At 40.7% G+C, this 27,621-nt stretch overlaps 1 protein-coding gene across 2 annotated transcripts; it reads right to left on the bottom strand.

Moving 5' to 3' along the window:
* Positions 1-1,807: 1,807 nt before the first annotated feature.
* LOC306698753 (cryptochrome-2-like) lies at positions 1,808-27,000 on the bottom strand. Of its 2 annotated transcripts, none has more exons than XM_079163222.1 (13): positions 26,701-27,000; positions 24,752-24,860; positions 21,149-21,291; positions 17,030-17,211; positions 15,400-15,488; positions 14,836-14,976; positions 14,532-14,657; positions 12,994-13,179; positions 12,711-12,862; positions 7,848-8,050; positions 7,547-7,627; positions 6,841-7,409; positions 1,808-4,241 (listed from the first exon to the last, which is right to left on the bottom strand). In XM_079163222.1, the coding sequence occupies exons 1-12, from the start codon at positions 26,856-26,858 to the stop codon at positions 6,847-6,849; spliced, it is 2,133 nt and encodes a 710-aa protein (XP_079019348.1). In that variant the 5' UTR covers positions 26,859-27,000; the 3' UTR covers positions 1,808-4,241; positions 6,841-6,846. The 2 variants fall into 2 exon arrangements, with proteins under 2 accessions (XP_079019348.1, XP_079019349.1); XM_079163223.1 differs by having other exon boundaries at positions 6,841-7,394.
* Between the last annotated feature and the right edge of the window lie 621 nt (positions 27,001-27,621).

Raw genomic sequence — 27,621 nt, 5'->3', positions numbered from 1 at the left:
CACATTTTCAGCACATGTGCATCCTGTAACATACCCTGATATATTTTTTGCATTCAACCACACGCGATGAACGGGCCCTCACCTCCTCCGCCGTGTCGGGGTGCCGGCGGGTTCCGGCCAGGAACTTCCACGACCGTCGGACAGAGCGTCGGCGAGTGAGACGTTTTTGGTCCTGCTGGAAATGATGCTTTGCAAATAGTCTAATGCTTCCTGTATCCGCTGCCTGGCGCTACAGAACACTTGCAAACATGCATTATGTTGCTCTATGTCAAATGTAAACCACATTGTGTAAAAGTCATGTAAATCAGATGGTGTTTGTCAGAAAATGCAGAGTATCTTTTGCCAGCAGGTGGCGCTGTGAGTTCTAGTGAAAATTAGCTTGTAGACATCCTCAGGCCATGAGTGTTATCAAGCATGTGAAGTTTGGGTCCATTTGGAACAAGTCCAGTTGAGTTACATTAGTTTTTTGCATGGGGAATCACGTAAAGTAGCCGCCCGCTACGGCTAAGCCGTTCTGTGAAAAGTAAAGCTTTTGATAATTTTTAATGACAATGGTCTTGAGATTGTATTGACAAAATTTGAAGTGGATCTGACAAAGTCCCTAGGAGGAGTTCGTTAAAGTATAGCGACTACAAATAGGCCAAAATCGATCAAAAAATGACATAAAAATGAAAATGCCCCCTATTGGTTGAATGCAAAAAAAATCTCAGGGTATGTTACAGGATGCGATGTGCACATATGCTGAAAGTTTCGTGAATTTTCGACAAATGGTTGAGAAGTTATGTGTATTGATATTAAGCCACGCCCTTAAGAAGTTCATTAGTCCATATATTTTCAACACAAAGAGCTTTTGATAAATCTGAGTGATCTACATCCAATAATGATCCACAGCAAATTTGGTAGCAATCGGAGCCAGCGTGTAGGAGGAGTTCGCAAAAATGTGATTTTCACTAAATTCAAGATGGCTGAAAATCTAAGTAGGCGGAGCTTAGGGGTGTGATTGGCTATTTTGTAGATCTAGCATGATTGGACATGTGTGTTGAATTTCAAGTAAATCGGACATACTGGCCGAGAGGCGCCGCAAATCCGCCTTGTAGGGGGCACTAGAGAGCCATTTTTTTACACACAAATATGACACCTATATCACACCTCTATTTTCGCCAGACCTGACAAGTCTGCAAAATTTTGGGAGTTTTCATGCATGGCAAGTATCCCCAAAAAGCCCCTTCCTGGGCAGAAAAACGCGGACGCCTACAATTTCAATAAGGCCTTCACTGGCCCGACGTTGTCGGTGGCTCGGGCCCTAATAATGGCTGGATTAACGAATAACTGACATAACAGAAAACTTTTTAATGTGTATCTTAAAATGAAGTAATTCATTTTAGAAAAATCTATTTCACTGATTTGCCCTGCAGCTTTACATTCAGTTCATTCAGATGTGAGGTGATGTCAATCAAAAAAGCCACAATATTATATTTTTCTCATCTTCTAAATGTAGATATTAGTGTGCATGGAATTTATCTGTGGTTATTAAACCACTTGTTTCGGCTCTATTCCTCTCTGTTAACATCATTGATAGACAGTGCCTTAAAGTGTTAGAATTCGGATCATATAGGGATTTTAGGTTTATGTTCTGTGAATTCATTTCAGATGTGAGTGGGTACGTTTGCTCCAAATGAGACTTACTGTTCCTAAACAGACCTTCACCTAAGCAAGTCTCTCCATTCTTAATTAATGACTGGTCTCAGACAATTCTCTCCTTCTTTTTTTTTTAGAAAACTTTATTTAATTTACATCAGATCTACAGTTCCACAAATACATACATGATTCACAAGTATATAGACATACAAACACAAAGACAGATACAAGAAAAGTGCTGTGTGCTCGGTTCAAAAGTCCAACAAATGCCACGGGAGGGAACGGCTCTTATCAATAGTTCTCCTCCTCCTGATTTCAGTGACTATATGTTTCACCACCATGATGCCGTCCATTACAGTCTGTTTTATTACCATTATACATCTGGTTTTCCATATTTTGAAACATGTGATGCTAACAATGAGCTGGTAAAGTTCTCTCTGTTTAACGGACATCTTCTCATCAAACAGAGCAAACATTACAGATTTATAGTTCACATTGAAGACTAGGCCGAGGCCTTGAAGTGAGGCCCAGACCTGTTGCGCTCTGTAACAGTCCATGAACAGGTGATTTTGTGTTTCGTCCTCGTTACAATGCATCATGGGACATTTGTTCGTGGTGACATAGCAGCTCCATGACACAGTGGCTCTTACAGCGAGTCTATTCACTGCCATGAGCCATCGGACATCTCTGATGCTCTCCGAGAGATTCTTATCCTTCAATATTTGTAATACTTCCTCACCCTCGCCATTTGTCAAATTTGTATATTTAACAAGTCCACCATGTTTAAAATCATTGATCTTTTTATAGATAGATTTACTTGATAGACTCTTCCACCGTATAATAACTTGAAGTCAGGACCTTGTCTCAGTTTCCCCTTTCTCTTCCTCCACATGGAGCCATCTCCTAACCAGAGAGTTTCTGGAGATGGCAGCAGAGACATTTTTAATAAAGGCGACATGTAATCTAACAACTTTATACTCTGTTGTTCAGTTTGGGTAGTTGGGAAGGGTTTGAAAATGTATAATGTGCAAAGTAACTAGTAACTAAAGCTGCAAATGTAGTAGAGTATAAAAGTACAATATTTCCCTCTGAGGTGGAGTGGAAGTACAAAGTTGAATAAAATGGAAATACCCAAGTAAAGTACCTTGAATTTGTACATAAGTACTGTTACATATTATTCTATGCCCCGCTGGGTATGTGTGTGCATATGTGTATTCAATGTCTCTGAGTTCTAGGTGCAGCTCCCTGATGAGTGATTGAAGGCACCTGGATGAAGGTGTGGGTTTCACCTATATAAGCGCCTCCTTGCTACGCCCTCGCTCTTTCTTATCTGCCTGCCACCAGACCCTGGTCTTCAGTCAGTTAGCACATTATGCTTGTTCTGTAATAAACCTTTGGGTTTTGCATCTACTTTGGTGTTGTGTCCCTCCTTATGTTGCGGCTCCCGAGCCGGTCGTAACAGTACAGTACTTAAGCAAATATACTAGTTATATTCCACCACTGATCATAACATTTACTCTTACCACTCACAGCTTATCAATTTGGTCTACCTCCAAAACAGAAAGGGAATAGGGAGGACATTAACATTATGATCCCCTTCACTAATTAACAGTCACTGTTGCTAGCAAAAATATCAGGTAATTTCCAAAATATTCGGCCATTTACATGTAGAGTTTCAATCATGTTCCTAAGTGTTTCTTTTTCTATATATGTTGTAAAATCAGGAGAACGTCTTTAACAAAGCCATCAGGGCCAATAAACAGAAATACCTTCTATTTTCCTGGGGTGAGAAGTGGCTTGAAAAAAAAGTCCTGATTATAAATGAGCACATGTCCACTCCTGTACATTGAAGCCACATTAACCACATTAACTTAAATACATTTCACTGCAGGTTAGTAAATCTCTCTGAACCTCTAGCAGTGTTCCTGCATGCCTCTAATTAAGAACAGTCAGTTTTTTGGCCTGGCCAGGACCCCAAAAACACTGGTTTAGACCCTCACTCTGGGACTCTGTTGTCACCTGTACTAATCTCTCACCAGTAAAAATAAACTCCTTCATTGAATTACTTTTTTTTTTTTTTCAGAAAAGAGCATAGAAAGTGTAGTGTAAGCAGGATGGGACAGTGCGTTTAGGCAGGTGACATTTATGCTCCTGCACTACCTTGTTTCTAAGGTAAGGACATTTAGTGGACAAGCAGAGAGGGGTTTCAATGTGGATATGTTGTGGAAGAGTTGTAGTACATTATATTGCTCCTTATTAACGGTGCGTGTCAGAGATGTAACTGTATAAGAGAAGATTAATTACTATTCATCTTAAATACTGTTTAGGTTTATGACCTCCATTCCTGAAAATAAATTGTATTTTTTAATCATTAGTCATTCTGGACTGGTTCTGTAAAAAAATGTTAAAATGGGTAATTTAATAAAAATGTCCCCGATGTAGAAAATATGAATAAAATGCTTTTGTACTGCTTACACTTGTGTTGTATGCATGCTTGTATATATTAATGCTGTCCGCATATATCCACAACACTTTTCCTTGTGTGTCTTCTTGAGTCCAGTTTTCTGGGAAGGATGTTTGAAGATTGTTCTTTTGATCTCCACCTGAAAGAGAAACCAGAAAAAAGACCATGAGACCATAAACTCAAGTTTACAATGTTTACTGAGGGAATAAATAAATACAATTAGAAGAAGAGTCATTTTCTCATATAGACTTCCATACAGTCAGACTTCTTTTTGCAACCAGAGGAGTCATCCCCTGCTGGTCAGTAGAGAGAATGGAAGTTTTAAGACACTTCCGCATTAGCTTCACTCGGCAGAACAGGAGGTTGCCGTCTGGTCCGGTCCGAGGGAAAAAACACAAACTTTGTTGCATTATGTTTTAGAGGAGTTCACACAGACAATAAACTCGCTGATTGGACAGTTTTTCTGATTGTCATCCTACATCATGAGAACTCACATGGGGAAATCAATTCATGTGATTGACATTACTGTCTAGTACTCATTACTACAGGTAACAGGTAGAGACAGTAAGAGTTCAGGGCGTATTACTGTGGGATCGCTGTCACAAACTTTTCAATTGGCTTAAAGCAGTGTTTTTCAACCTTTTCTGAGCCACAGTACGTTTTTTACATGAAAAAGATCCCGAGGAACACCAACAACCAAAAAAGTAAAAAAATTACACTTCTAGCATAATACAGCATAAATGCTATGGGTGCCAAACTCAATCACAGAGAGGGCCAAAATCTAAAATTGGGACTACGTTGAGGGCCAAACAGCGTCAACATTTAATAAACAGGATAGAAGGGATATTGGACAAAGTGCAAAAAGAAATAGGCTACATTCTTTTATGCATATGTACTAGGGGTGGGAATCGCCAGAGATCCCGCGATACGATATTATCACGATACTTAGGTCACAATACGATATTATCACGATACTGCGATATGCTGGTTATTGCGATAACATTTATTGTGATTTATTAACTTTTTTCAACCGCAAATGATGTCCCCAAAGGACAACTGTGTCAACATGTTTTATCTAATAAAATAAAGTTTTCAGTCTGTTCATCTCACTTCAATCATTTTGATTGCAGCAAAATGGGATTGTCAAGCAGACAGACTGGCTTCCGTGTATCGATACAATATCGCCACGCAAAATATCGCAATACTATGCTGTATCGATTTTTTCCCCCACCCCTAATATGTACCAGAGCTAGATGTCTGGCATCTTTTCTTGTTTTCTTTTCTTGCCAGTTCATTAATATTCATTAAGGTTAGTTTCTGTACTGTGGAAACCCTAAAGATGGAATGAAGGTGTGCATCAGGGAGACGACTCCTGTGTGGGTTTTTGTTCATCTTCATCACAGAGAAAAGCTGCTCACACAGGTATGTGCTTCCAAACATGCAGCGCATTGGAGCAGCATGTAGGCGGAGTTGAGGCATCGTTTCGGGGATGAAGCTTGGAAACTGTGCAGCGCCCTCAGAGTCATACTTTGCCTTGAGTGTGTCATTACACTGGAGGTCTATCAGCTCCATTTGGATGTGCACAAGTACTCTTTCAACATCAACTGCAAACGGATTGCTGAACAGTTCAAATTAAAATTTCTGAGCTGCAAAGTCGGCAAATTGCAGAGTGAACTCTGTGCCAAGTGCACCCAGTTTATCAGCAAAATGCGCAGTCGGGAACACAGCGGTGGAGACACGGTTTGGCAACACGGAAAGTGACCCAAGTTTCCTTGCTGCACCTGAGACTCCCACAGGCGTAGCTTGGCTTGGAAAGCTCTTACTGCATCATACATGTCTGTGATCATGCATGTCTGTGATCACACGTCCCCGTCCCTGAAGCTGGGTGTTTAGTGCAGTGAGATGCTTCGTTATGTCGCACAAAAAGGACAGCTCACATCGCCACTTTTCATCCCGGAGCTCTGTGGTGTGGCAGGTTAGTTATGATAGACATATGATATTTTCTCGTAGGCCAGATATAATTGTACTGAGGGCCGGATTTGGCCTCGAGTTTGACATGTCTGATATATGCTGACAATTTATTGACAAGTCTCTCAATTTCTTGATTCTTACTAGGCTTTTCATCTGGGTTAGAATTTTGTCCCGGGCCCAGTTCAGAGTCTGCATTTTTCCTTTTTCAATATTTCTCTATCGCTGTTCGTCACCGCAATCCTGGTTCATTCGTTTGCTTCCACACTAAAAAAATTAAAACGCACCAGAATCCACCTGGAAACGTACTGAGACCCACCTTTTCAAACTGTCTCAATCTGAAAACAACAGCCCAAATGACGTACAGGAAAACGGACCTGAGTTTGTTTCAACGAAACCAAACCTGTTGGGTGTGAAAGCATCACTAGTGTTTATGTGGCAAGTTATGTCAACCCATAAGCTATAACTTCTTGATGAGCCAACAGTATCTTTGTTTCTCAGAGTTAGTCCTCAAGCTTGTTCTGTTGTGAAATTGCTTAATGCAAATTGTTAACTTAGCAGTACATTTCCTTTTCTGTACATGTTAACCAAATTAGATACTAGGTGTTAATTAGTGAGTGGACAGCTGAGGCTATGCTATTTATATTAGCAGTAAAATCCAAACACCAAGGCTTGCCATTGTCAACAATGATGCCCTTTAGAAAATGTTTTATATATTACATTCATTGTCTTCAACTTTTTTTACTCTAACTGATATTTTAGATGCTCACCTAGAATCACTGCTGATGTTCTGCAATCTCTTCAGGAGTACCTTCCTCCATTCTCTCATCCTCCTGTTCAACGTCCTCCTCCATCCTCTCCTCCCCTCCTGCTTCCTCTCTCTCCTCCTCTGCTCTCCTCTCTCCCTCCCTGGCTGCTGGAGTGCAGCTGTGTGGCCCTCGCTGCGTCTGGTTGCGCCGCAACTTGCGAGCAAGGCCTTTACTCCTCTGCCCTAGAGAGGAGGGCTGAGTCGTTGTCATGGCTGTACTGGGGGATGGGGACATGATGGGACATGAAGGGGAAGAGGATTTGGACAATGAAAGACTGCTCAGAGTTGATGTTGAGGAGGGAGGAGCCACTGTGGACAGTGGATGGCAGGCACATGTAGACATTGCGGCGGCTACAGAGGGCGGTATGTGTGATCCTGAGGAGCCACAGGGTGTCTGGGATGGGTGACTGTTTGCTGCACCCTCCAGCTCTGGGTATGGGGCAAAGGTGGAGGATGCATAGACTGTGGACAAATCAGGAGCTATAGAGCAGCCAGCTGCTTCATAATCAGCAGGACCTTTGGGAGGAGAGTCTAAGATAACATGAGATAATAATTAACAGTTTTTTTAACAGTTTGACTGTGAAATATATACCTGAGCAATAGTTATAATAATATTTGTATATATCCTCCAAAGAAAACGAGAATATTGCTTTTGTGTTTTCTCCTACCAGGGTCACTGCTGGTCTGAGAGCCATCGGTCATTGGTGGCTCCGCCTCCTCTTGGATCGTTGGTACTGATGCTAGAAGACCTGAGAGAGTGAGAGAGAGAGAGTGAGAGTGTGAGACAGTGTGAGAGTGAAATTGTATGAGAGAGTGAGAGTGTGAGAGAGATTGTGAGAGTGAGAGTGTGAGAGAGTGTGTGAGTGAGAGTGTCTCACACACACACACACAAAATGGACCAAAGTCCAAAGAATAAATATCTCCATGTGTGTGTATATATATATATATATCTTAGGTTAGTTGACATACTAAGTCCTCTGTAATGTGAGAGTTGCTGGTAAACTTGTTTCATCCTCTCAATGTTGAGCCTGCTGCCCTCTGCGTGGTTGATCATTGGTTTTGGGTAATCAACTCCCACCACACAGTTGGCTGCCTTCTGGACCGACTCCGGGGCATTCCACGGCTCATAGATGTACCGGTTGGGATAGTCCTTCAAGATGGGGATGTAACGCCTGCAGGAAATTTCATGGTAAATGGACTGTATTTGTATAGCGCTTTTCTAGTCTTCCAACCACTCAAAGCGCTTCAACACTACATGTCATTCACCCATTCACACCCATTCATACACTGATGGCATGGGCTACCACAGTGGTTCTCAAATGGGGGTACTTGAAGGCACTACAGAGAGAGAGATTTAAAAAATATGTATTTAAAATTAGTATCCATTAAAAAAATCCTTGAAAAATTGTTATTTAATGAATATTCAATAAAATATAAGTGTAAGTTCAGAAACTGAATTTTATATTCAGTAGGCTATTCAGTTTCATTATCCTAAAAAATGCAATCTTCAGTGTTGACAGTTTAATAAATCAGACACTGATGATCTTTTTTTCAACCAAAAATGCTTTGCGCTGGTTAGGGGTTACTTGGCTGAAAAAATATTTCACTGGGGGTACATCACTGAAAAAAGGTTGAGAACCACTGGGCTACCATACCACCTGCCCATCAGGACTCTAACATTCATACACCGCAGGAACAGCATGCGGGAGCAATTTGGGGTTGAGTGTCTTGCCCAAGGACACATGGACATTGGACTAGCAGAGCAGGGGATCGTATCGTGGATCTTCTGATTGAAAAACAACCCTGCTCTACCACTGAGCCACATTTCAAAAGAAAAGTTCAAATAATTTGAACTTTAATCATATTTTATGCTGAAATTTAAAAGCACATGCCAATAACATCGCAGAAACAATGATGCCGTAGGTCCTATTCCGAGAAAATATGTTTTTCTGTGTTTACAAAGTCAAACAATTTAAGAGAAAAATAATTTTTTTTAATTAATTTTTTGTCAAGGAACCACATTGCTTCACTTCACAAGGTAACTCATCACACCTCAGATGCCACTGTTAAACACTGCGGTCAAGTGAGCTGCTGAGTGCAAAATAAATAATATTATATCACAGCGGTACCCGGCCACAAAGCATTTCCTACCAGACGCGAGGAAATGGCCGGTAACAACTAAAACAAAACAAGAGTTACGAATGTCGAGTCATTATATCAACAAAGTCCCCTGTGACCATGGAATGATGCAGGGCGCCCACCCCTGTACAAAACCCTCACTTCATCACGCAATCTGATCTTTCAGAATATTCTCGCCCAGATTCAGAATTACTCTAGCGGAGCGTGTTTGAGTTATCAGTAAATATGATAAACTAAATTATTGACATCAATAGAATTATTAATGTCAATAAGATTAACAATTATTAATAATAAACGGGGCACCACCCTGAGAACAGGGACTACAACAACAAGTCCCATAATTAATATTCACTCACATTGTCAATAGTCAAAGTACTATTTCACATTCAGAGTGAGGTTTGAGTTTGAGCACAGGCCACATATCCAGCTATTATTACAATACACATGCAAAGTAATCACAGACAGCTGCTCTTTAAAGTATTCCAATAATAATGATCTAGTCAACTAATATCTAAAACTAACAACAAATACTATACATTTATGAGCATGCTATTAGAATCAACACACAATCTGTAATATATATATATATATGAAAGAGAGCGAGAGAGAGCGAGAGAGCCCCCAGTCGCCGAGGGGTGGCCCTTGGTGGGACAGCACATCTGCTGCAATTTTCTGCACCCCCGGGGAGATAAATGGCCTTGAGGCTCAAGAAGTGGGGGAAATGTTGTGACACTTGCACACCCTGCCTGGACCTGCCTCCCTGATGATTGATATGATACACTGACGAGAGGCTCCCTATCTAGATGAGAACACGCCGGCCCGTCAGTGCTAGGAGAAAATGTCGCAGAGCCAGATATATTGCAGGTATGTGTTCTAAACCCTGCTTCACGCTGCATCGGCCCTTGATGGTCCTGCACTGTCAGACTGCACCCTTACCCATAGAGAGGCGTCTGTCTCCACCACCTCTCGGCAGGAAGGGATTACTCCTAGAGGAAGATATAGTGTTCTCTTCCAAGGCTTCATTGTCTGGCAACAAAAGCTGGACACCCTGACGTTCCTGTCCCGGTGCCACTTGGAATCCAAGTGGAGCCTGTTGACCCAGATTTGAAGTAAGGGGGGCCTGGCAGGCTGAGAAAGAGGCTGTATTTCAAAACCCTGCCACTCTGGAAGCAACCTTAAAGTTGCTGAATAGCCTCCATTCTCTTCTGGAAAAGGAAGGCTCTCATTGACTGTGAGTCGAGTGTCATGCCCAGGTAACCTACCCCCTGACTGGGTGTGCGATTGCTCTTTGAGTAGTTCACCGTAAGGCCCAGTCAGCTTACATGACCAAGGAGCATAGCTGTATCTATGACTCCCCGCAGCCCAGTTGAAATGATTAGCCAATCATTAGTCCAGGTAAGATAGTCAAGCCTCTTGAAAGAACGGCTTACCATGTATTTGTAAGCCTGTCCTTGGAAGGCGAACCTTAGGAACTGCCAGTGGTAAGGTGCAATAGGCATTCTTGAGGTGTATTGACACAAACCAGGCCCCCTGTTCCACTGTCTGGAGAATGTCTGCCATTTGCAACATTCAAAATGACAGAGCCTTTAAACACTTGTTTAACCCTCTCAGGTCTAGGATTGGGCAAAACCCGCCATCCTTCTTCGGAAATAAAAAATACACTGGATAGAACCCACTGAGCCGTGTATGCCATTCTACAGGCTTGATTGCGTCTTTGTCTAAGAGGGCAACGATATCCTGCCTGAGGGCAACGGATTCTCAGACGCCGCAGAAAGTGGGTGGCCGGCATCGGAACTGTAATATGTATCCCTTGGAGAGTGTGGACACCCCCCAAGGGTCTGTGTTCTCCCTCTCCCAGTGGCTGAGGTGCTGCTGAGAAAAGCGTCCGACACCGGTCCATCGCACCTCAGGTCTGGACCCCTAAAGCCTTTGGTGGGGTGACCACATGGGGCTGGTGCTCCAGGCACCTGAAATGCCAGCTGGGAAGGAGCACGGTTGCGCTGATCAATGTGCCCAGGATAGTGAGGGGCTCTAGGTTGTCCACCTGGGCGAGCAGGTGGACAACCCTGAGCCTCTCTGATGTTGTTGGGTCTGCAGCCATACAGCAGGTGGAAGCCCAGTATCACCACCTGGTGATTCTGGGCCACTCTTACTGGCAGTGGCCTAAAACTACAGCCCCCCATGAGGTGTTCAATTGCCAGAAAGGCCGGGTGCATGGTCATCCTCCACCATGAAGTGGGTCAGCCTCCCCCCCCCAAATAAAAACACTGACTCGATGAGTAACCCAAAAACATTACATAGCCAATACTAAGCTGATACTTTTAAGGAACTACATATGAAATCAACACAAATTCCGCAGCCTCTGGTGGACGAAGAAATGAAGCACCAACCCTCGGGTTACGAAGCTACAAGCAACGAGCCAAATTGAGGCACCTTACTTCATCGCCTGGTCACAGGTGACTTTGTTGGTATAAGGACTTGACCTGCGCTAAAGCGCCGCCATTTGGTCAGGAAGAATTAAATGGAACTATAATAACAGCGTCGCAGTTGTATGCCTCTGCCAACCAGTCATGTTGCAGTCTACATCCATGTCCGTGCAAACAGTCATCACTTCATCATTTTATCCCATTAGACATGTGTGTCAAATTGTCATAATTAGCAAATTAATTATTGAGTTATGGCCAAAACCACATGAGGTCATAGTAATTTTTTGTATTACAAATTACAAATTTTTTGTGCCAAATTTGAAATTTCCCTCAAGGTGTTCATGAGATACTGTGTTCGCAAGAATGGACCGGACAGACACACAGACCAAAATCATAATGCTTACGGCCATGGAGGCATATAAAAATTCTGAATAATAAACATATGACGTTAAAGGCTATATGTACAGTAATTGCATTGAACTTCGCACTGTCTGTTTTCCTTTCCACCAACAACACACGTACGTGACGCAAAGTCATAAGAGTCATCATTACTCGCAACAATAGGCCTGTACAGAATGTCATTTTCTAAATTTAAAGCGCCCATTGAGGTATTCAAATAAAGCTTTGAGAGTCCGTTAATACAGGTGTGAGCCTCCCTTTGTGTGAAAATGTTGTTTATGAAAGCTAAACGTCAACAAAAATGGATGGAATATTTTGCTCTGTAAAAACATGTTGTGAATTTTGGAAATGATGAATACGTCAATGTTTTATTAACACATTTTGACTTTTGGACACAAGACGGACAACTACAGAGACGACGACGTGCCGTAGTGCTCGCTGTGTGCGTAAGAGAGAGAGAGCTGGGAAAAGACGGTGGACAATGTTCAAATGAACAGGCCAAGTGTCTGTATAGTGTTTCTTTTTGCAGAAAAGTGCTGGCAGGGTGCAGCGCCTTTCTGGAAAGTTCAGAGATATAAAGCGCTTGAAGCATCCACACAAACTCTTAAAGATCTCTAAAAGATGCTGGCTGGTGCTCAGAAAAAAATACTAATGTGGACACTGTGCCTAAGTTATTAATGAAACAAATTCTTATGTCAATGTTACGAATGAAGCTTTGAAGATTCCAGCTATTCATGAGTTAGCTGTGCTGAAATAAAAGACACACCTTTGTGTAGTCAAAGGTAGTTACTATAATATTAATATTATTAATATGGAAAATTACATGGTATGGTAGAAGATGATGTATAAGTAGCAGCATTAAGTCTACCTGATGTAGTCTCCTGATGGGTCAGTTCTCCTTCCAAAACCAACAGGGCAGTAGCAGTGGAAAAACTGCTGGAAGAAGGCACTGCAGGACAGCCACATCCAGCTTCCAGCATTTACACTCCAGTCTGCATCCAGCAATAGCTCCTCAAAAACCTGCAGGAACACACAAATATATTTATATAATATTTTGATTTATACTAGAAATTGGTCTTAAAGTGAAAATTGATGCTGCAAAACTTGAGTTTGTGTTTTAGATTACTTTATTAGAAACTTTTCCGTTGTACCTTCATGCCGCTCTCCCAGCTGATCCACAGGTCTCCCCTGGTGAGAAAACAAGCCACAGCATGTCGGGCCAGGTGGTGGATCCAGCCCTCCTGTCTGAGCTGAGTCATGATGGCGTCAATCCAGGGAAAACCAGTCTGACCCTCAGCCCACTTGGCCAGTGCCTCTGGGTTCTGGTCCCATGGGATCTGACAACAAAACATATGTGCAACAGATATTAACTATATACTCTTCTTTTTCTCTACAGGAGAATCCTTTTTATCTCTAAGGCCCCGATCACACCAAGACAAGTCGTGTCGCCTGAAAAATCATTGTTTTCCTATGGTACGGTGCGCAGGGCATACGCTCCTCTCGCCATGCGTCTCGGTTTTTATAGTGGCTTTTAGACGGGCATACAAGTTTAAATATTCTCAGCTTTTAAGCACCAGGCGTGGAGTCGCACCGCTTGTCACAGTCACACTTGGGTCAATCAAATCGAGCAAGAGGAGGGCTTTAGCTATAGCTGGTTGTATGTGGTCTGCATTTGCATTTACTTCATAACCACAGGGCGGCGAATCTGTAGTTACTGACTTTTGACAATTTACTCCAAAAATATCAATAAGGGTCTATGTTTAAATTGTAGCTTGTGTCTGAAGTACAGATGAGTCAGTACTGTATTTCAAAACACAGTATACTGCAAATATATTGTGGCAAAAAACATAACCTTGAAAATAAGAATAATGTAGTTAGAACCTTACATTTGCACTACAGTGCTTAACAAGTTGTTGCCCTTTATTTAAAATGTTATATAAAATGTCTATTTTAAGGATATAAAACCAAGAGCCTTCAGCTATGAAGCTCCTCTCCAGTGGAACCAGCTCCCAGTTTCAGTTTGGGGGACAGACACCACATTTAAAAGTAGGTTTAAAACTTTGCACTTTGATAATGGTTATAATTAGGGCTAGCTCAGGCTTGTCTTGGACCAGCACCTAGATAAGCTACTATAGGCCTAGACTGCTGGGGGTTACTAACTTGGCTTCTTACCCAGAGTCATTGTGCTTTCTCGCCTTGCATGTTTCTATGGATTGTGGTTACACCTGGACCGTGGTTGCGCCTGCCACCGTGGTACTGCCTGCAACCCATTGCTACCATTTGGCTGACACCCACTATGATTATGATTATTAGTGATATCATTCCAGTATTTTCACTAATGCTGTTATTTTTTGTAGTATTTTTGTATTGTAGTTGTATTACGCAATACTTATGCTATCACCAATCTCATTATATCTATAATTTCTGCCATATTCTGTAACAGCTTTTCCTTGTGAGGGTCCAAGAAAAGAGGATGTCAGATCTTGTACAGATAATAGAGCCCTGTGAGGCAGATTCATCATTGATAATATTGGGCTATACATATAAAATAGAATAGAATATTTAACTCACATTTGCCCTTAAATAAGACAATATAAAGGGAGACATATCCACAGGCTAGAGTGCTGACAATAGTATGACCTGTTAAGTGTGAACCTCTTCTTTTAAATAGAGTGATGCAAAGGCCCACCTGGACACAGATGGGGTTTCCCTCCATGCGGTCAAAGTTTGGGTTGTTGGTAGCAGCTGTGTAGAAGAACTCCCTCCATAACAGCTGGCCGAACAGGGACAGAGGAGGACTGCAACGCTTACGAAGCTGACAAAGCACAAGATTGAAAGAAGTAAAGAACAACAAAGAAGAAAGATCATTGCAATTGTTGCGATTCCAAATTTGATGGTCAAAGAGAACAATTTAATACTGTACAGAAGCATACAACACTTTAACTTGTGACTTTCATTATTAGAATTGACAGAGAACAAAGTATCCAAAGTACCTTCATGTAGAGCTCCCTGAGGTTGTAGTACAAAACCCTACAGGATAGACAGCCAAAGCGCAGGTAGGGGCTGAGGCCAGTAGGACTTGCATACAAAGTGCACATGTTGACACGAGGTTGCTCAAAGTTGGCCACCCACACCTATAGAGAGAGAGACACACACACAATGAGGGCTTACAAGTGATTATCTGAGACATCGTCATGTCATTTCTTTTCACTTATAATGTTGCCGTCTCAACTGTGCCTCATTTACCAAGTGTTCTAAATGGGGGCAGGTAATTCCACCAAATTACCAAACAAACATTTATTAGCGAATTGCCTTTATTAGCTCCTGGTGTGTTTGGTTATTATTTGAGATTTTGTCATTATTTGAATACAGGATATTACTTAAGAATTTACGGAATGTCTTCCCATCCCTAAAAGACAAAAATCGAGCTTGCAAACAAACTCAAACAGAACCAACAAATAGGGTCAACGGTCATAGCCACAATGTTGGAGAGACACATTATAGGTTGCCCCCACAACTAAGAGTTAAAGAACTAATATAGACTTAAAATGGTTTACCTTTTTGTCAAGATGTTTGTTGAGTCGGTCCAAGGCCTCTGACTCTCCCCCCTGCCACACGGCTGGAGGTAAACCTTCTGTCCTGAAGCCTGGACACATATTTACATGGAGAGGTCAATGGTCAAATATTAAGCATTTATTATCTGTGTTTTGCAACCTTTTCTGAGCCGCGGCACATTTTTTACATTAAAAAGATCTCGCGACACACCAACAACCAAAACGGATACAAAATGACACCTTTTAGCATAATACAGCATATATGCCAGGGGTGTCAAATTCAATCCCAGAGAGGGACAACATTGGGACTACGTTGAAGGCCAAACAGCGTCAACATTTAATAAACAGGATAGAAAGGATATTGGACAAAGTGCAAAAAGAAATAGGCTACATTATTTTATGCATATGTACCAGAGCCAGATGTTTGGCATCTTTTCTTGGCGGCCAGTTCATTAAAGTCTGGGGTTAGGCTGGGGTTAGGTTCTGTGGAAACCCTCACGATGTAGTGAAGGTGTGCATCAGTGAGACGACTTCTGTGGGAGCAGTTCAAATATAAATTTCTGAGCTGCAAAATCGGCAAATCGCCGAGTGAACTCTGCGCCAAGTGCGCACAGTTTATCAGCAAAATGCGCAGTCGGGAACACAGCGGTGGAGACACGGTTTGGCAACACGGAAAGTGACCCAAGTTTCCTCTCTGCATCCGAGTCTCCCACAGGCGCAGCTTGGCTTGGAAAGCTCTTACTACATCATACACGTCTGTGATCATATGTCCCCATCCCTGAAGCTAGAGGTTTAGCACAGTGAGATGCTTCGTTATGTCGCACAAAAAGGCCAGCTCATATCGCCACGTTTCGTCCCGGAGCTCTGTGATGTGGCGGGCCAGTTATGATAGACATACGATTCTCGCGGGCCGGATATAATTGTACCGAGGGTCCGAATATTTGAGCTTGAGTTTGACATGTCTCATATACAGTATGCTGACAATTTATTGACAGGTCACTCAATTTGTTGATCCTTACGAGGCTTTTCATCTGGGTTAGAATGTTGTCCAGGGCCCAGTTCAGAGTCTGCATTTATTTCTCCATCACTGTTCGTCTTGTCACCGCAACCTCTCGCGCACATCATTTAATTCTACCGTCTTAAATTATCAAGGTCATTATTGCGCTACCTACTGCCACCCACTGGCATAGAAGAGTATTTATTACTTAGCCAGCCACTATATTACAGATCAGACGCTCAACAATGGCAAATTATTTGAAGCAACTAAATAATATTTTTCTGACTGATTAAGTGAAATTGGACATTTTCCCAAGGCACACCTAACGATCTCTCACGGCACACTGGTGTGCCGCACAGCGGTTGAAAATCACTGATCTAGTGAACCAAACCTTCTCTACTGCATGGTGGTAATATACACAGTAAACTCCATTGATTAATGTGGTATTTTAATGTGACTATTAACAACTGTATGTCTATACATACTAAGGTACGACTAACAGTAAATCATAAATATAATCACATCCTGTCTTTTAGTTGTCTTTCAGTATACCCAGAGAGCCATGCTGTGCTCATCAGCATTAAGAGTCATACAGCTGTGATATTAAATTCTAAGAATGAAATAAAACATGTATACCTAGTTCTTCCAGTGAAGGTATACTGTATAGCTGATCATGGTTGTCAGCTATTTTAGTGCGGCATTTGTCCATCTGATGCTGGGTGATGGGAGGCAGAGGTCTCCTGGGCAACTCCAGTCTGCTAACAATGGTCTGAAATCGCTTAAAGGTCAGAGGACTGTTGTTGTTCGCCGCTATTATCCTGTGACCAATACAGAAATAAAATTGTAAATGATTTAATTGTATCAAAAGGTAAAAGTCAGACTTAACCTATGATGTGATGGTTGTGGTGCAAATTCATACATACACATATATACACGCTCACACACACACGTATATACACGCTCACATATATATACATACATACACATATACATATATATACATACATATATGCACAAACTCACACATATGTATATAGATATGTGTATATAAATATATGTATGTATATATATATATATATATATATATATATACACACACACACCAGTGGTGGGCTGTCAGGGCCAGCAAGGCCTTCTCTGCTGGCCTAAACAGAATCACAAAGTTATAGCTATTTTATAAAAATATTTTTCCCATTATCTTATTTTCTCATTGCACAGCTACGGTCTTCCCCAGTTGCTCTGTATCCAGTGCAGCTTGTTTTAAAGAGAGCTTTTATCCAATCAGATTTCTATGTTTCTAGGTAAGGCCCGAGGCCTGCAGACTCACAAGTGAATCCCTTTGCAGTTTAAGTGAATGGGGATGATATTGTTGATTGTCATAGTCTTCAACCAATCAGATCTTTAGTTTGACATTGTGAAGTCAAACAGGGGTTTTCTTTTATGTAAGGATAAACAACATAAATAACTGAAAGGAGTTCAAACTAGTGTTCAGAGGGGAGCAGGGCGGAACCAATCTGCCTGGAGGTTTATATAAGCAGAGACGCAGTAACACGTTGTGTCGCAAACAATACGGTCCGGCGTCGGGCAAGCACCGGACTGATGGGGATCACAGTGGAGATCTGCGATGCCACTGCATGACTAACGAGTCCGAAAGGTTTGGAGAGGCAGCCGGTAAGGAAGCTGAACTGCACAACAACTGAGACATTGGGGCTGATGTGAAGATCGGTTGGGTGGCGTTAGCATTAGCGTTATCTGCGGCAAATGCATACGCCAATAGTCTGGCCCTCTGTTGTGTAATACTGTTGTTTGTTGTGGTTGATTGTCCGGGAATAGGTTCTATCTGGTTGTGGTAAATTGTAGTAGTTTAAATGGTTTAATTTGTTTACTGACGTACAGCATTAACTGTATTGATTAAGATCAGAGCATGTTTAGAATAGGATGTGGTGCTTTATAATCAAGCCATTATGAAAGCTTTGCCTGTGTACATTAATTTGTATATTTAATATGAGTTCTGTTTTCTGTTCTTTTCTGTTTAAAGGTTTTTTACCTAGAGACCTAAACGGCTAGAGACCTAAACGGCTAGACGGCTAAATGGCTAAATGAACTGAACGGCTAGATGGCTAAGCTGAACTGAGCTAACTAAGTGAACTGAACTGAACTGAATTGAACTGAACTAAGCTAAACTACAATGCACTACACAACGCCACACTGTGGTTAAGTTTTGATGAACTGCAAACCTACCAAAAGAAAAAGGAGGAAAAAGAAAAAAACTGTTTGGTCATTTGAGTGAAATCCTTTGGACCCTTCGAGCGGACTCGTCGATCCCTTTCAAGTGGGGAAAATGCACACACTAAGAACATAACTTGACAGACATGTTGGGCGTATTCTTTGACGTGCCAGAGCCTGTTAGCTGGCCTACAACTAAGTCAGCATTACGTGCAGCTCATTTTTCAGGAGCAGCTGCAGTGAGGTGCACCGTCTGCTGTGATTGGTCAGTGGGCGAGCACGTGACTATTGGAAAACGAAACTTAAAATAGCCATCAGAGGCTTAGTCGGAGTAGTAAGAGTTCAAATTGAAAGATATGGAAGAAATTATGACATTTTTTGCATTTAGCTTGGTGTAGATTTATATTTTTTTTTTACCTAGCTTTGATTTTTTAACACTCAAAGGCTGAAGGAGGAGGAGAAACGGATTTTTGAGTTGGGATTTAACTCGGATGAAACTCTTTGTCAACAAAGAAAGGAGGATGTGTTCAGCATTTGGTAAGTCAACTGGTTCGTTTTTTTACATCTAATATCTGAATGGCCCTTGAGTGTGTAGCAGTTGCTGCTGTTGTTTTCCCGTTAAGCTAGTTAGCGTAGCCTCCTAGAACACCCAGCTGTTTTTTGTTGTGGTTTTTTTTGTTCTGGTTCAGAGGTCACACAGACTGCCGTCTCCTACATAAGCACAGAAAACATTATATTTCCCACAATTTAAGCTTCTGCATTTTGCAAATGCACTAGTATTATTCAAACGTATTGTTCGGTTTGTAAGCCTTGTACCGAAACAGTTTAATACGAATACGTATATAGTTACAGTCCTAGAAACAAATAATAATGGAGCTGTGGCGCCATCATGAAGTTATAAGGTGGTATTTCAGCTGCAGAACAGCAGTGAAGGCCCAGGTATAAAATGCATATATACACATACATATAAACACATACATACATATATTAGTGCTGCGCAAGTTAACACATTAATTAATTAACGCAGACAATTATTTTATCGCGCTTTAATGCATTTTTTATTATTATTTTGAAAGTCCGTTGCTCACTGGCAGCGGTGGAGGGAGGCTTCGTCAGACTACGTTGGATGCAGCGTGTAGGAGAAGTTTAGATAAACAAAAGGAAGACAAGCTAACAAATGCCACAGCGAAGTGGATACGAACTGCAGCCGATTAGTATTCTGGAAGATGTCGGTCGGGGAACGTTCTCAAGGTGCGTTTGCGTCGCGTTTGGTGTGAAAGCACCTTTATATTGATGAACAGTAGAGCTGCATTCACATGCTCTGACTGTCATGAAAACAGAAGACACTTTGCTGAAACATGCGCGGAACATTTTATTCATGTTGCAAAGCAGTGGAACGTTTCAAATAAAGTCAGCACACTTAGCACAGATAGTGCAAGAAATATAACTGCTACGGTGTAAAGGGAATATTAAAAAGCACCTTATTTGTTTATATAGCAGTACTTTTAAAATAAAAGTGCACAGTACACTGCTTTTTAATTAATTATTGAATTTTCCCACAACAATGCGATTAATCACGATAAAACATTGTAATCTTTGCCTAATAATAATAATTATATACATATATATATATATATATATATATATATATATATATATATTAGTGCTGGGCAACGATTACAATTTTTAATCGCGATTAATCGCATGATTTTCTTGCGATTAATCGCATTGTTACGGGCAAAATTCAATAATGGATTCAAAAGTAGTGTATTGCGCAATTTTATTTAAAAAGTGCTGCTATATGAACAAAAGTGCAATAACATTTGGTTTGAAAACACTTTAAAAGGTTCAACAACAAAGGTTCTTTTTAACAGCAGTATTATCTTTACACAGTAGCAGTTATAATACAGTTATAATAATTCTGATCATAGATATTCAGCCGGTGTTCACAACTTTATCTTCATGTGTGTAATAGATGCAATTTGAAATATACACCTTGAAAACTGCAAACCTCATCATGTCATGTTTTTTTTGTTTGTTAAATTCTCAGCAGCAATAACTAAATGATATACTTATTATACATATTCAAAACAAAAACACTTTAAAAAATCAAAAATACTAATTTAAATGAATAATTTCTTTTTTGCTTTTTTTGGTATTTTGGACAGACACATATGCAACGCCGATTACCGTAATATGTGTGTATTTGTTATAAATGTACATTGGAACATAGAGGGTGATAAGAAGCTGTACATGGAGGGACTTAGGACCCAGGAGAATGTAGGTGAAGGAAACAGGAAGAGACGCCACACAAACAGCTGTTCACCGCTCGCTGCCAGCCGGCTGGTTCTTGTGTTAAAAATGTCCGCTTAATAATAAAAAGAAAACTCTGTTAATGCGATAAAATAATTGTTGCCGTTATTTAATGAATGCGTTAATACGTTAACTTGCCCAGCACTAATTATAATATATATATATATATATATATATATATATAAATAAATAAATGTATGAATGTGTGCTACGAACCTATCCAGGTTGTAGAGGGTGTGTGCGTTTCTGACAATGGTCTCCACTCCAAACTCTTGGGCCATCTTGATGATGGCCCCATCCCTCTCCTTTCCATAAGGCTCTGGGTCATATTCAAATGTCAACCTGGTCACTTTCCATTCCTGCAGCGAGGCAAAAAAAGAAACTGAATCCAAGAGAAGAAACAAAATCTGACCTAACACTCACTATTCTTAACATAACAAAAACAAATGGTAAAAGGACTTGTACTTGTATAGCGCCTTTCTAGTCTTCCAACTACTCAAAGTGCTTTTACACTATGTCATTTACCCATTCACAATCAATATAAGTTATGCTTAATATCACATGGAAAAGGTTTGAGGGACAGTGATGCTACTTTTAGTGCATAAGGGTGAGGTGTGTTTTTCTATACTCTGGCTTTTTTAGAACAGAATGCCTATCGAACATTTTGCAAAAAAAAATTCTAAATTAAAGCTGCAATGAATGCATCTTTGAGGTGGTACTGGGTGGATGCCAGTTGACGCTGCCATGCACTTCCATTATCTTCGAACACTGTATGCCGAGTAAGACGGGATTTCCTGCGTGGAATGCGTGGCACAGGATATTAAATGTGGGAAATGTTTCACCGCTTCCTGTGTCCACTATGTGGTGCTAGAGATGATGGAACATTTTGACCAAATACTGACCAAATTTGAAGAAGATCGAATAAATTCTCTAGGAGGAATTCTGTGAAAGTAGAGCACCTAAAAATGGCCGAAAATACATGATTCACACAAAACTTTTATAACAGCATCAACTTTGTGCGTTGCCTTTCATACGAACTGAATCATGTAGGATGGCCTGGAGGTAACGCTGCTGTTTATAGTAGTCTCAGTGACGTCATGGCCGTATCACAGGGACCCCCCCCTGGTGCTGATGGCCCTTGTCCAATGACATCTCAGTGTTGAGTTTGGACTAAAAATCACACATCAGGCAGTTGAACTGCGAGGTAGGCCCAACTCCCTTTGTTCCAACCACATGGTGAAGTCCCAATAGCGCTGTGTAAAAGATTACTGTTGAGTTGTTGCTGCGATTATTGTGTCGTTTCAATGCTGTTGTAAGAGTGCTGTTCCATGCGGCTATAATAGTGTTGAGTTTAGATCAACCACCGCGACTAAAGTTGGTAAACTGTACTTTATTAGTTAAAAGGTCCAGTACCGCGGCTGTTGCTGTATTTTAATGCGCTGTGAGTATCAGCCTTGTTTTGAGTGTTTTCCTTCTCCTTATTGCTTAAACTAACCCGCACAGACATACACGTACAAAATCACGGCCGCCATTTTTCTTTTTCCTCTCTCATTCTCTCTGGCCAAATCCCAATGTCCCCCCTTACGGACTCACGGACTTTGAGGCACGCTCCCGCGAAGTCCGTGAGGGTTTAGGGATGTCCCACTGTCAAATCGTCAAATGTTTGAGGCTCTCTGGCAGACATTTTGAGCCCTTTATGAACCCTTTCCGTAAGTCAGCAGCTGACTTAGCCCAAGGGAATTACCCACAAATCATTGCAATGTGACATTAAACACGGGGTTACCAGTGGACGCATGGAGACGTAAAAAAAAGGTAAACAAAGAGGACGGCTCACGTGTGTTCAGCCCGGAGTAATACATTTACTCAGAAACATTAAGGGTTAAAGATGGAACAAACAAACATGAAATCAGAGGATATTTATTTATTCATCAAATATTTGATTTTGTCATTGAAGCTGTTTTGACAAAAACGAGTAAATAGATTATATGAAATTACTTCTCATCTTGTGAGGAAAGAGCCTGGAAGACTTCCAAATCATGGAGTACAAAGTATAAAGTAAATACTCATTATTATACATCATATTTTTTGTCGTTTTCATGGTAACGTGATATGTTGCAGCAAAGTGCTGAATGAAACTATCTAATATTTTAAGACAAATTTAGATTAGGGCTTGAGCCCCGACAACGTCGGGCTGCAAAGGCCCTATTTTATTCGCTTATCATGTTAGCAGTTGCTTGGGTCTGATTTGTCCCTTATGAATTGGAAAATGAGCTCTTTGGACCAGATGTGAGGAAAACATCCTGACTACAAGCTTTTCTTGGCCAGAGAGATTTTGTCTGTGTGATCTATTCTTCCCAGGTAATTGGGAAAATTGACAGACTAAATCATAGACATGCTCTGAATACCTTTTATAGCTTATTCAATGGTATAACTATTAACTATTTTTAGCAAAACTGTTAATACCACAATATTGTATAGTAAAAATGCTGCGCTCAAATTTGTCTTTAAGTAAGGAGTGAAAGAAAGCCATTATTAGCACAATACACTTGAATTTACTTAATGTCTGTTCAAGGTGGGGCTTCCAACTCTCATATGATGCTGGATAGGTTAATGATAATGCATCATATTTTATATATTATATATTCTGAGAGTAAAATCAGGTAAATGTATTAGTACAATGACTTATGTTAGGGATGTTCATAATTATCTGTTTATCCGTTAACCGACAATAAGAATTTAGAACCGACTCCACCTTAATTGATGGTTAGCTCTTTGTTGTGTGTAGGCGAGCGGTTGCAGCGGCGCTATCCCAGGTACTGAAACGCAGTGGAGGAGATTGATAAGACAGTTTCAACAAAGCTTATTAATTAATATGTATGGAGGAGTGAACCTGGGAAAATATGAAAAGAAATTACTTAATAAATGAATTAATATGCACAACAAAATATAAAAAACATATGTAGGCATCAATTAATTATTATCTATTTATGTACACATTTACGTTTAAATTTCAGCATTTGTGTTCAATTATTTTAAATATATAATTATATATTTTTTCTTTGCTATTTTACCACTATTTATATCCCCTAACCTAGTTATTAATGGTGTAACGGATCACAGATCGATTTGTGATCCGTACTTATTACCCCTCGCGGTTCGGTACACATGAACCGCGGATTAATTGCGTTTAAAAACATTTTTTTAGAGTTTAATCATCACAGTGTGAAATACAGTTTTACTGCCACTCATACGTTTTCAGGTAATACGTCTCTAAATATTAGGGCTGCAACTAACGATTATTTTAATAATCGATTAATCTGTCGATTATTTTTTCGATTAATCGATGAATCGGATAAAAATACAAAATAGCATTAATTTCCAACCCTTTATTCAAAAACAGAACTGACAGTGCAAATTCACAGTGCAAAAAATCTTCAGAAACAGGTTGCTCGAACATCCCTGAGCTGTTAAAGTAATAATTAAAAAAAAAAAAATGGACTAATATCACGAGTGGGGTTCATTTTTACAGTTAACAGTGGAAATTATGAAGACAATTTCAAATGATAAGGTAGTAAAAAATGTAAACCATACATTGGTGATTTCATTTTTACCTCTTTACTGAAGATTTCTTTTTACAAAATGAACCACAACATTGACAACAACAAAGTAGTAGTCAGCAAAAACGGATGATTTAACAAGATTTAAGGCTCTGTTAAAAGATTTTTTTCAGCCAGTACTGTGTTGTTCTTTTGGTCAAGGTCCTTTGGTATTTTGGTCCGTGACAGACAGAGCGGACAGGTGGTGGATAGGAGTACATACCTTAAAAAGCCTTGGGAAAACATCAGTAGGCTGCCCTCTGATTACAAACAATCTGGAATTGAGCTTCTTCAGACTGCTGTCCAGGTCTTCCAAAGCCTCCAGCAGAAACCTGCAAACAGACACACCGGAGAAATGTAATTAGTCAGAAATGTTTCCAACCTAAAAGGCAGCAGGGTGGAGAGCTGTGATGGCATAGATCAGGGGTATTCAATTACAATAGGTCCAGATTGAGAAAATCTCCTCGTGCAAAGGTCCGGAACATTACAATAATATCTAACTTGCGCTATTTAGTGCCATGCATATAATTAAGAAGCCTAGTAGTAGTAACAACGTATCTGTGTAGTCAACAACTGTCAAATCAAATAAAGAAAGTACACATTAATTATATTTTAGCACACAATTTAACTGGATGGATTATAAATAATACATAGAAATACATAAATAAATGTTTTCATTTCAAGTAAAAAAGGGCTCCATCTAAAAATAAAATACACAAAAAAGAGACACTTATAAGAAAGTGCTTGATTTTAGAAAAATGAATGAAAAATGAAAGAGTGTGGCTGGAGTTCACGGTTTTCTTCTCTTTTGTTAACTCCATTTCACACTATAACGAGCTCAGTCAACTTTATAATAACACATTTCTACACATCTCAACATCTTGCCTATGGTTCACATTGGAGTGGGTATGTTTGCTCAAAAGATGTATGTTTGGTCTCGTAGTGGCATTTCACACTGGCACTTTTAATGTTGGCACTTTGAATGAAGAGTCTGTCCATTCTTTATTAAAAGCCGTTTTCACGGTGCACTTTTCTCTTTTTAGAGCACGCCAAGGGAAATTGCTTGACCGTCAGCAAATTCGCCTGGCCTAAACCCCATAGAGGATCTATGGACCTAAACCCCAGAGAGAATATATGGGGTTTTGTCAAGAGGAAGATGAGAGACACCAGACCCAACAATGCAGACGAGCTGAAGGCCACTATCAAAGCATCCTGGGCTTCCATAACACATCGGCAGTGCCACTGGCTGATCGCCTCCATGGCATGCCGCATTGATGCAGTAATTCATGCAAAAGAAGCCCCGACCAAGTATTGAGTGCATACTGTATATGGACATATTTTTCAGTAGGCAAAATGTTCTGTATTAAAAATCATTTTTTAATTGGTCTTATGTAATATTCACATTTTCTGAGATACAGAATTTTTGGTTTTCATTAGCTGTAAGCCATAATCATCAAAATTAAAAGAAATAAATGCTTGAAATATATCACCGTGTGATGAATCTATATAATATATGAGTTTCACTTTTTGAATTAAATTACTGAAATAAATTAACTTTTCGATGATATTATAATTCATTGAGATGCACGTGTGTGTGTGTGTGTGTGTGTGTGTGTGTGTGTGTGTGTGTGTGTGTGTGTGTGTGTGTGTGTGTATATATATATAAATAAATGATACTATCCAAACGTAGTCTGCAAACTATAAGTAGCCTACAAATCGGATTTAACAGGATGTTACTATTCCTGTATATTCTTTGAAGGCTGCGGGAAACTGTTCGACTTGACTGCAGCTACCGCCCCCCGCTGCTGACTGTAAACACACCAACACGATCTCTCGCAAACTATAGCAGTTAGCCTGTATGCCGAACATACCAATGGACAGTACTGGTTCAAAAAAGTGTTGTTCTTCTATGTGGGACACTTTTGTCGATGTACAAGGATAACTTGTTTTTGTAATTGATTCTTCTATGGTAGGCTACTTGGCATGGCATTCTCTCCGGGCCTCAGCTAACATTAACTGACTTGGAGTGGAGGCCCAAACCTTAACTCCAAGCGTCGCACATTTATAAGGCATCAAATAGCGACCTGATAAACTGTGTTCACATATCGAGCGATGTACAACAACGTTTAATGGAACGTATACATGTGTAACAGATAGAGTTCAATTACAAACCTCCATCGATTGATTCCCACGTTAGCGGAACCAGCAAACCACGGATCTAGGATGTAAACACAGCGTACTGTGTCCGCTCCATTGAGGGCCTCCTGCAGCACCGGATTATCGTGCAACCGCAGACTTTTGCGAAACCAGTGCACTGAATTCACCGCCATGATTACTTCTTATTCCATCACAGAGAAGAATCCAGAGAGTTCTGTCAAAATTGAGCCAAAACTCCAATTATTTAAAGGGTAAAACAGTCACCATTTGTCGAATCCCGAGTAACTCCACTTGCTGTCAAACGTAAACCAACAGTGAGGGGGCGTGGGTAGCGACTTCTTCTTCTTCTTCTGGTTTTATGGTGGTGAGCAATGCATTGGTGCATTACCGCTACCTTCTGCTCCGGAGTGTGGATCAGCCAATAGACTTACAATATTTCCCCCAAACCAAAACAAACAAACTAAATAATAACAATTACATTTAAAAAATAAAAATAAAATGTCTAGCCTCTGACAAGCACCCTTGTACCAGATCCCTGCATTTCAATCATACATTTGTTGAGTTCCCTGGGGGGGAAACAACAACACTAATGTCTGACCTGACCAAGAAGCGTTCTGCCACCAAAGGTGCCCCCGCATTCAGTGCCAGGCAGCCCAGTTTGGCCAGTGCCAAGGCCTGGTTCCTCTGGTTTCCACTTTACCTTGAGATCACGAAGGCAGAGTGGAGATGCCAACCTGCCTCTGGGATGCGACCCTGCCACCTCAGACACAGAGCCAAGAGGTTGTGGATCACCTCCACTGCGTTGGACTGTCGGTGCCCTGGAGAGATTACACATGATATTCATATAGAGGAGATAAACTGACATTTCAAACCAACCGCTTCTACAACATTTATCCAGGTGAATGGTGTTGTTTGATGTACCTGGAGTGATGTGAG

The sequence above is a fragment of the Pholis gunnellus genome (assembly GCF_910591455.1).
Source record: "Pholis gunnellus genome assembly, chromosome: 7".
NCBI lineage: Eukaryota > Metazoa > Chordata > Actinopteri > Perciformes > Pholidae > Pholis > Pholis gunnellus.
Note: the sequence above shows the minus strand (reverse complement) of the source record. Positions and strands in the feature narration are given on the sequence as shown.

What these genes read in the sequence shown, in the direction of transcription:
- LOC306698753 (XM_079163222.1), bottom strand. Translation starts at nt 26,858, where the DNA reads ATGGCGGTGAATTCAGTGCACTGGTTTCGCAAAAGTCTGCGGTTGCAC. An exon ending in GTGGGAATCAATCGATGGAG is followed by an intron (nt 24,861 to 26,700) that starts GTTTGTAATTGA and finishes GTCTGTTTGCAG; the next exon opens with GTTTCTGCTGGAGGCTTTGG. An exon ending in CCATCAGGAGACTACATCAG is followed by an intron (nt 8,051 to 12,710) that starts GTAGACTTAATG and finishes AATTTCCTGCAG; the next exon opens with GCGTTACATCCCCATCTTGA.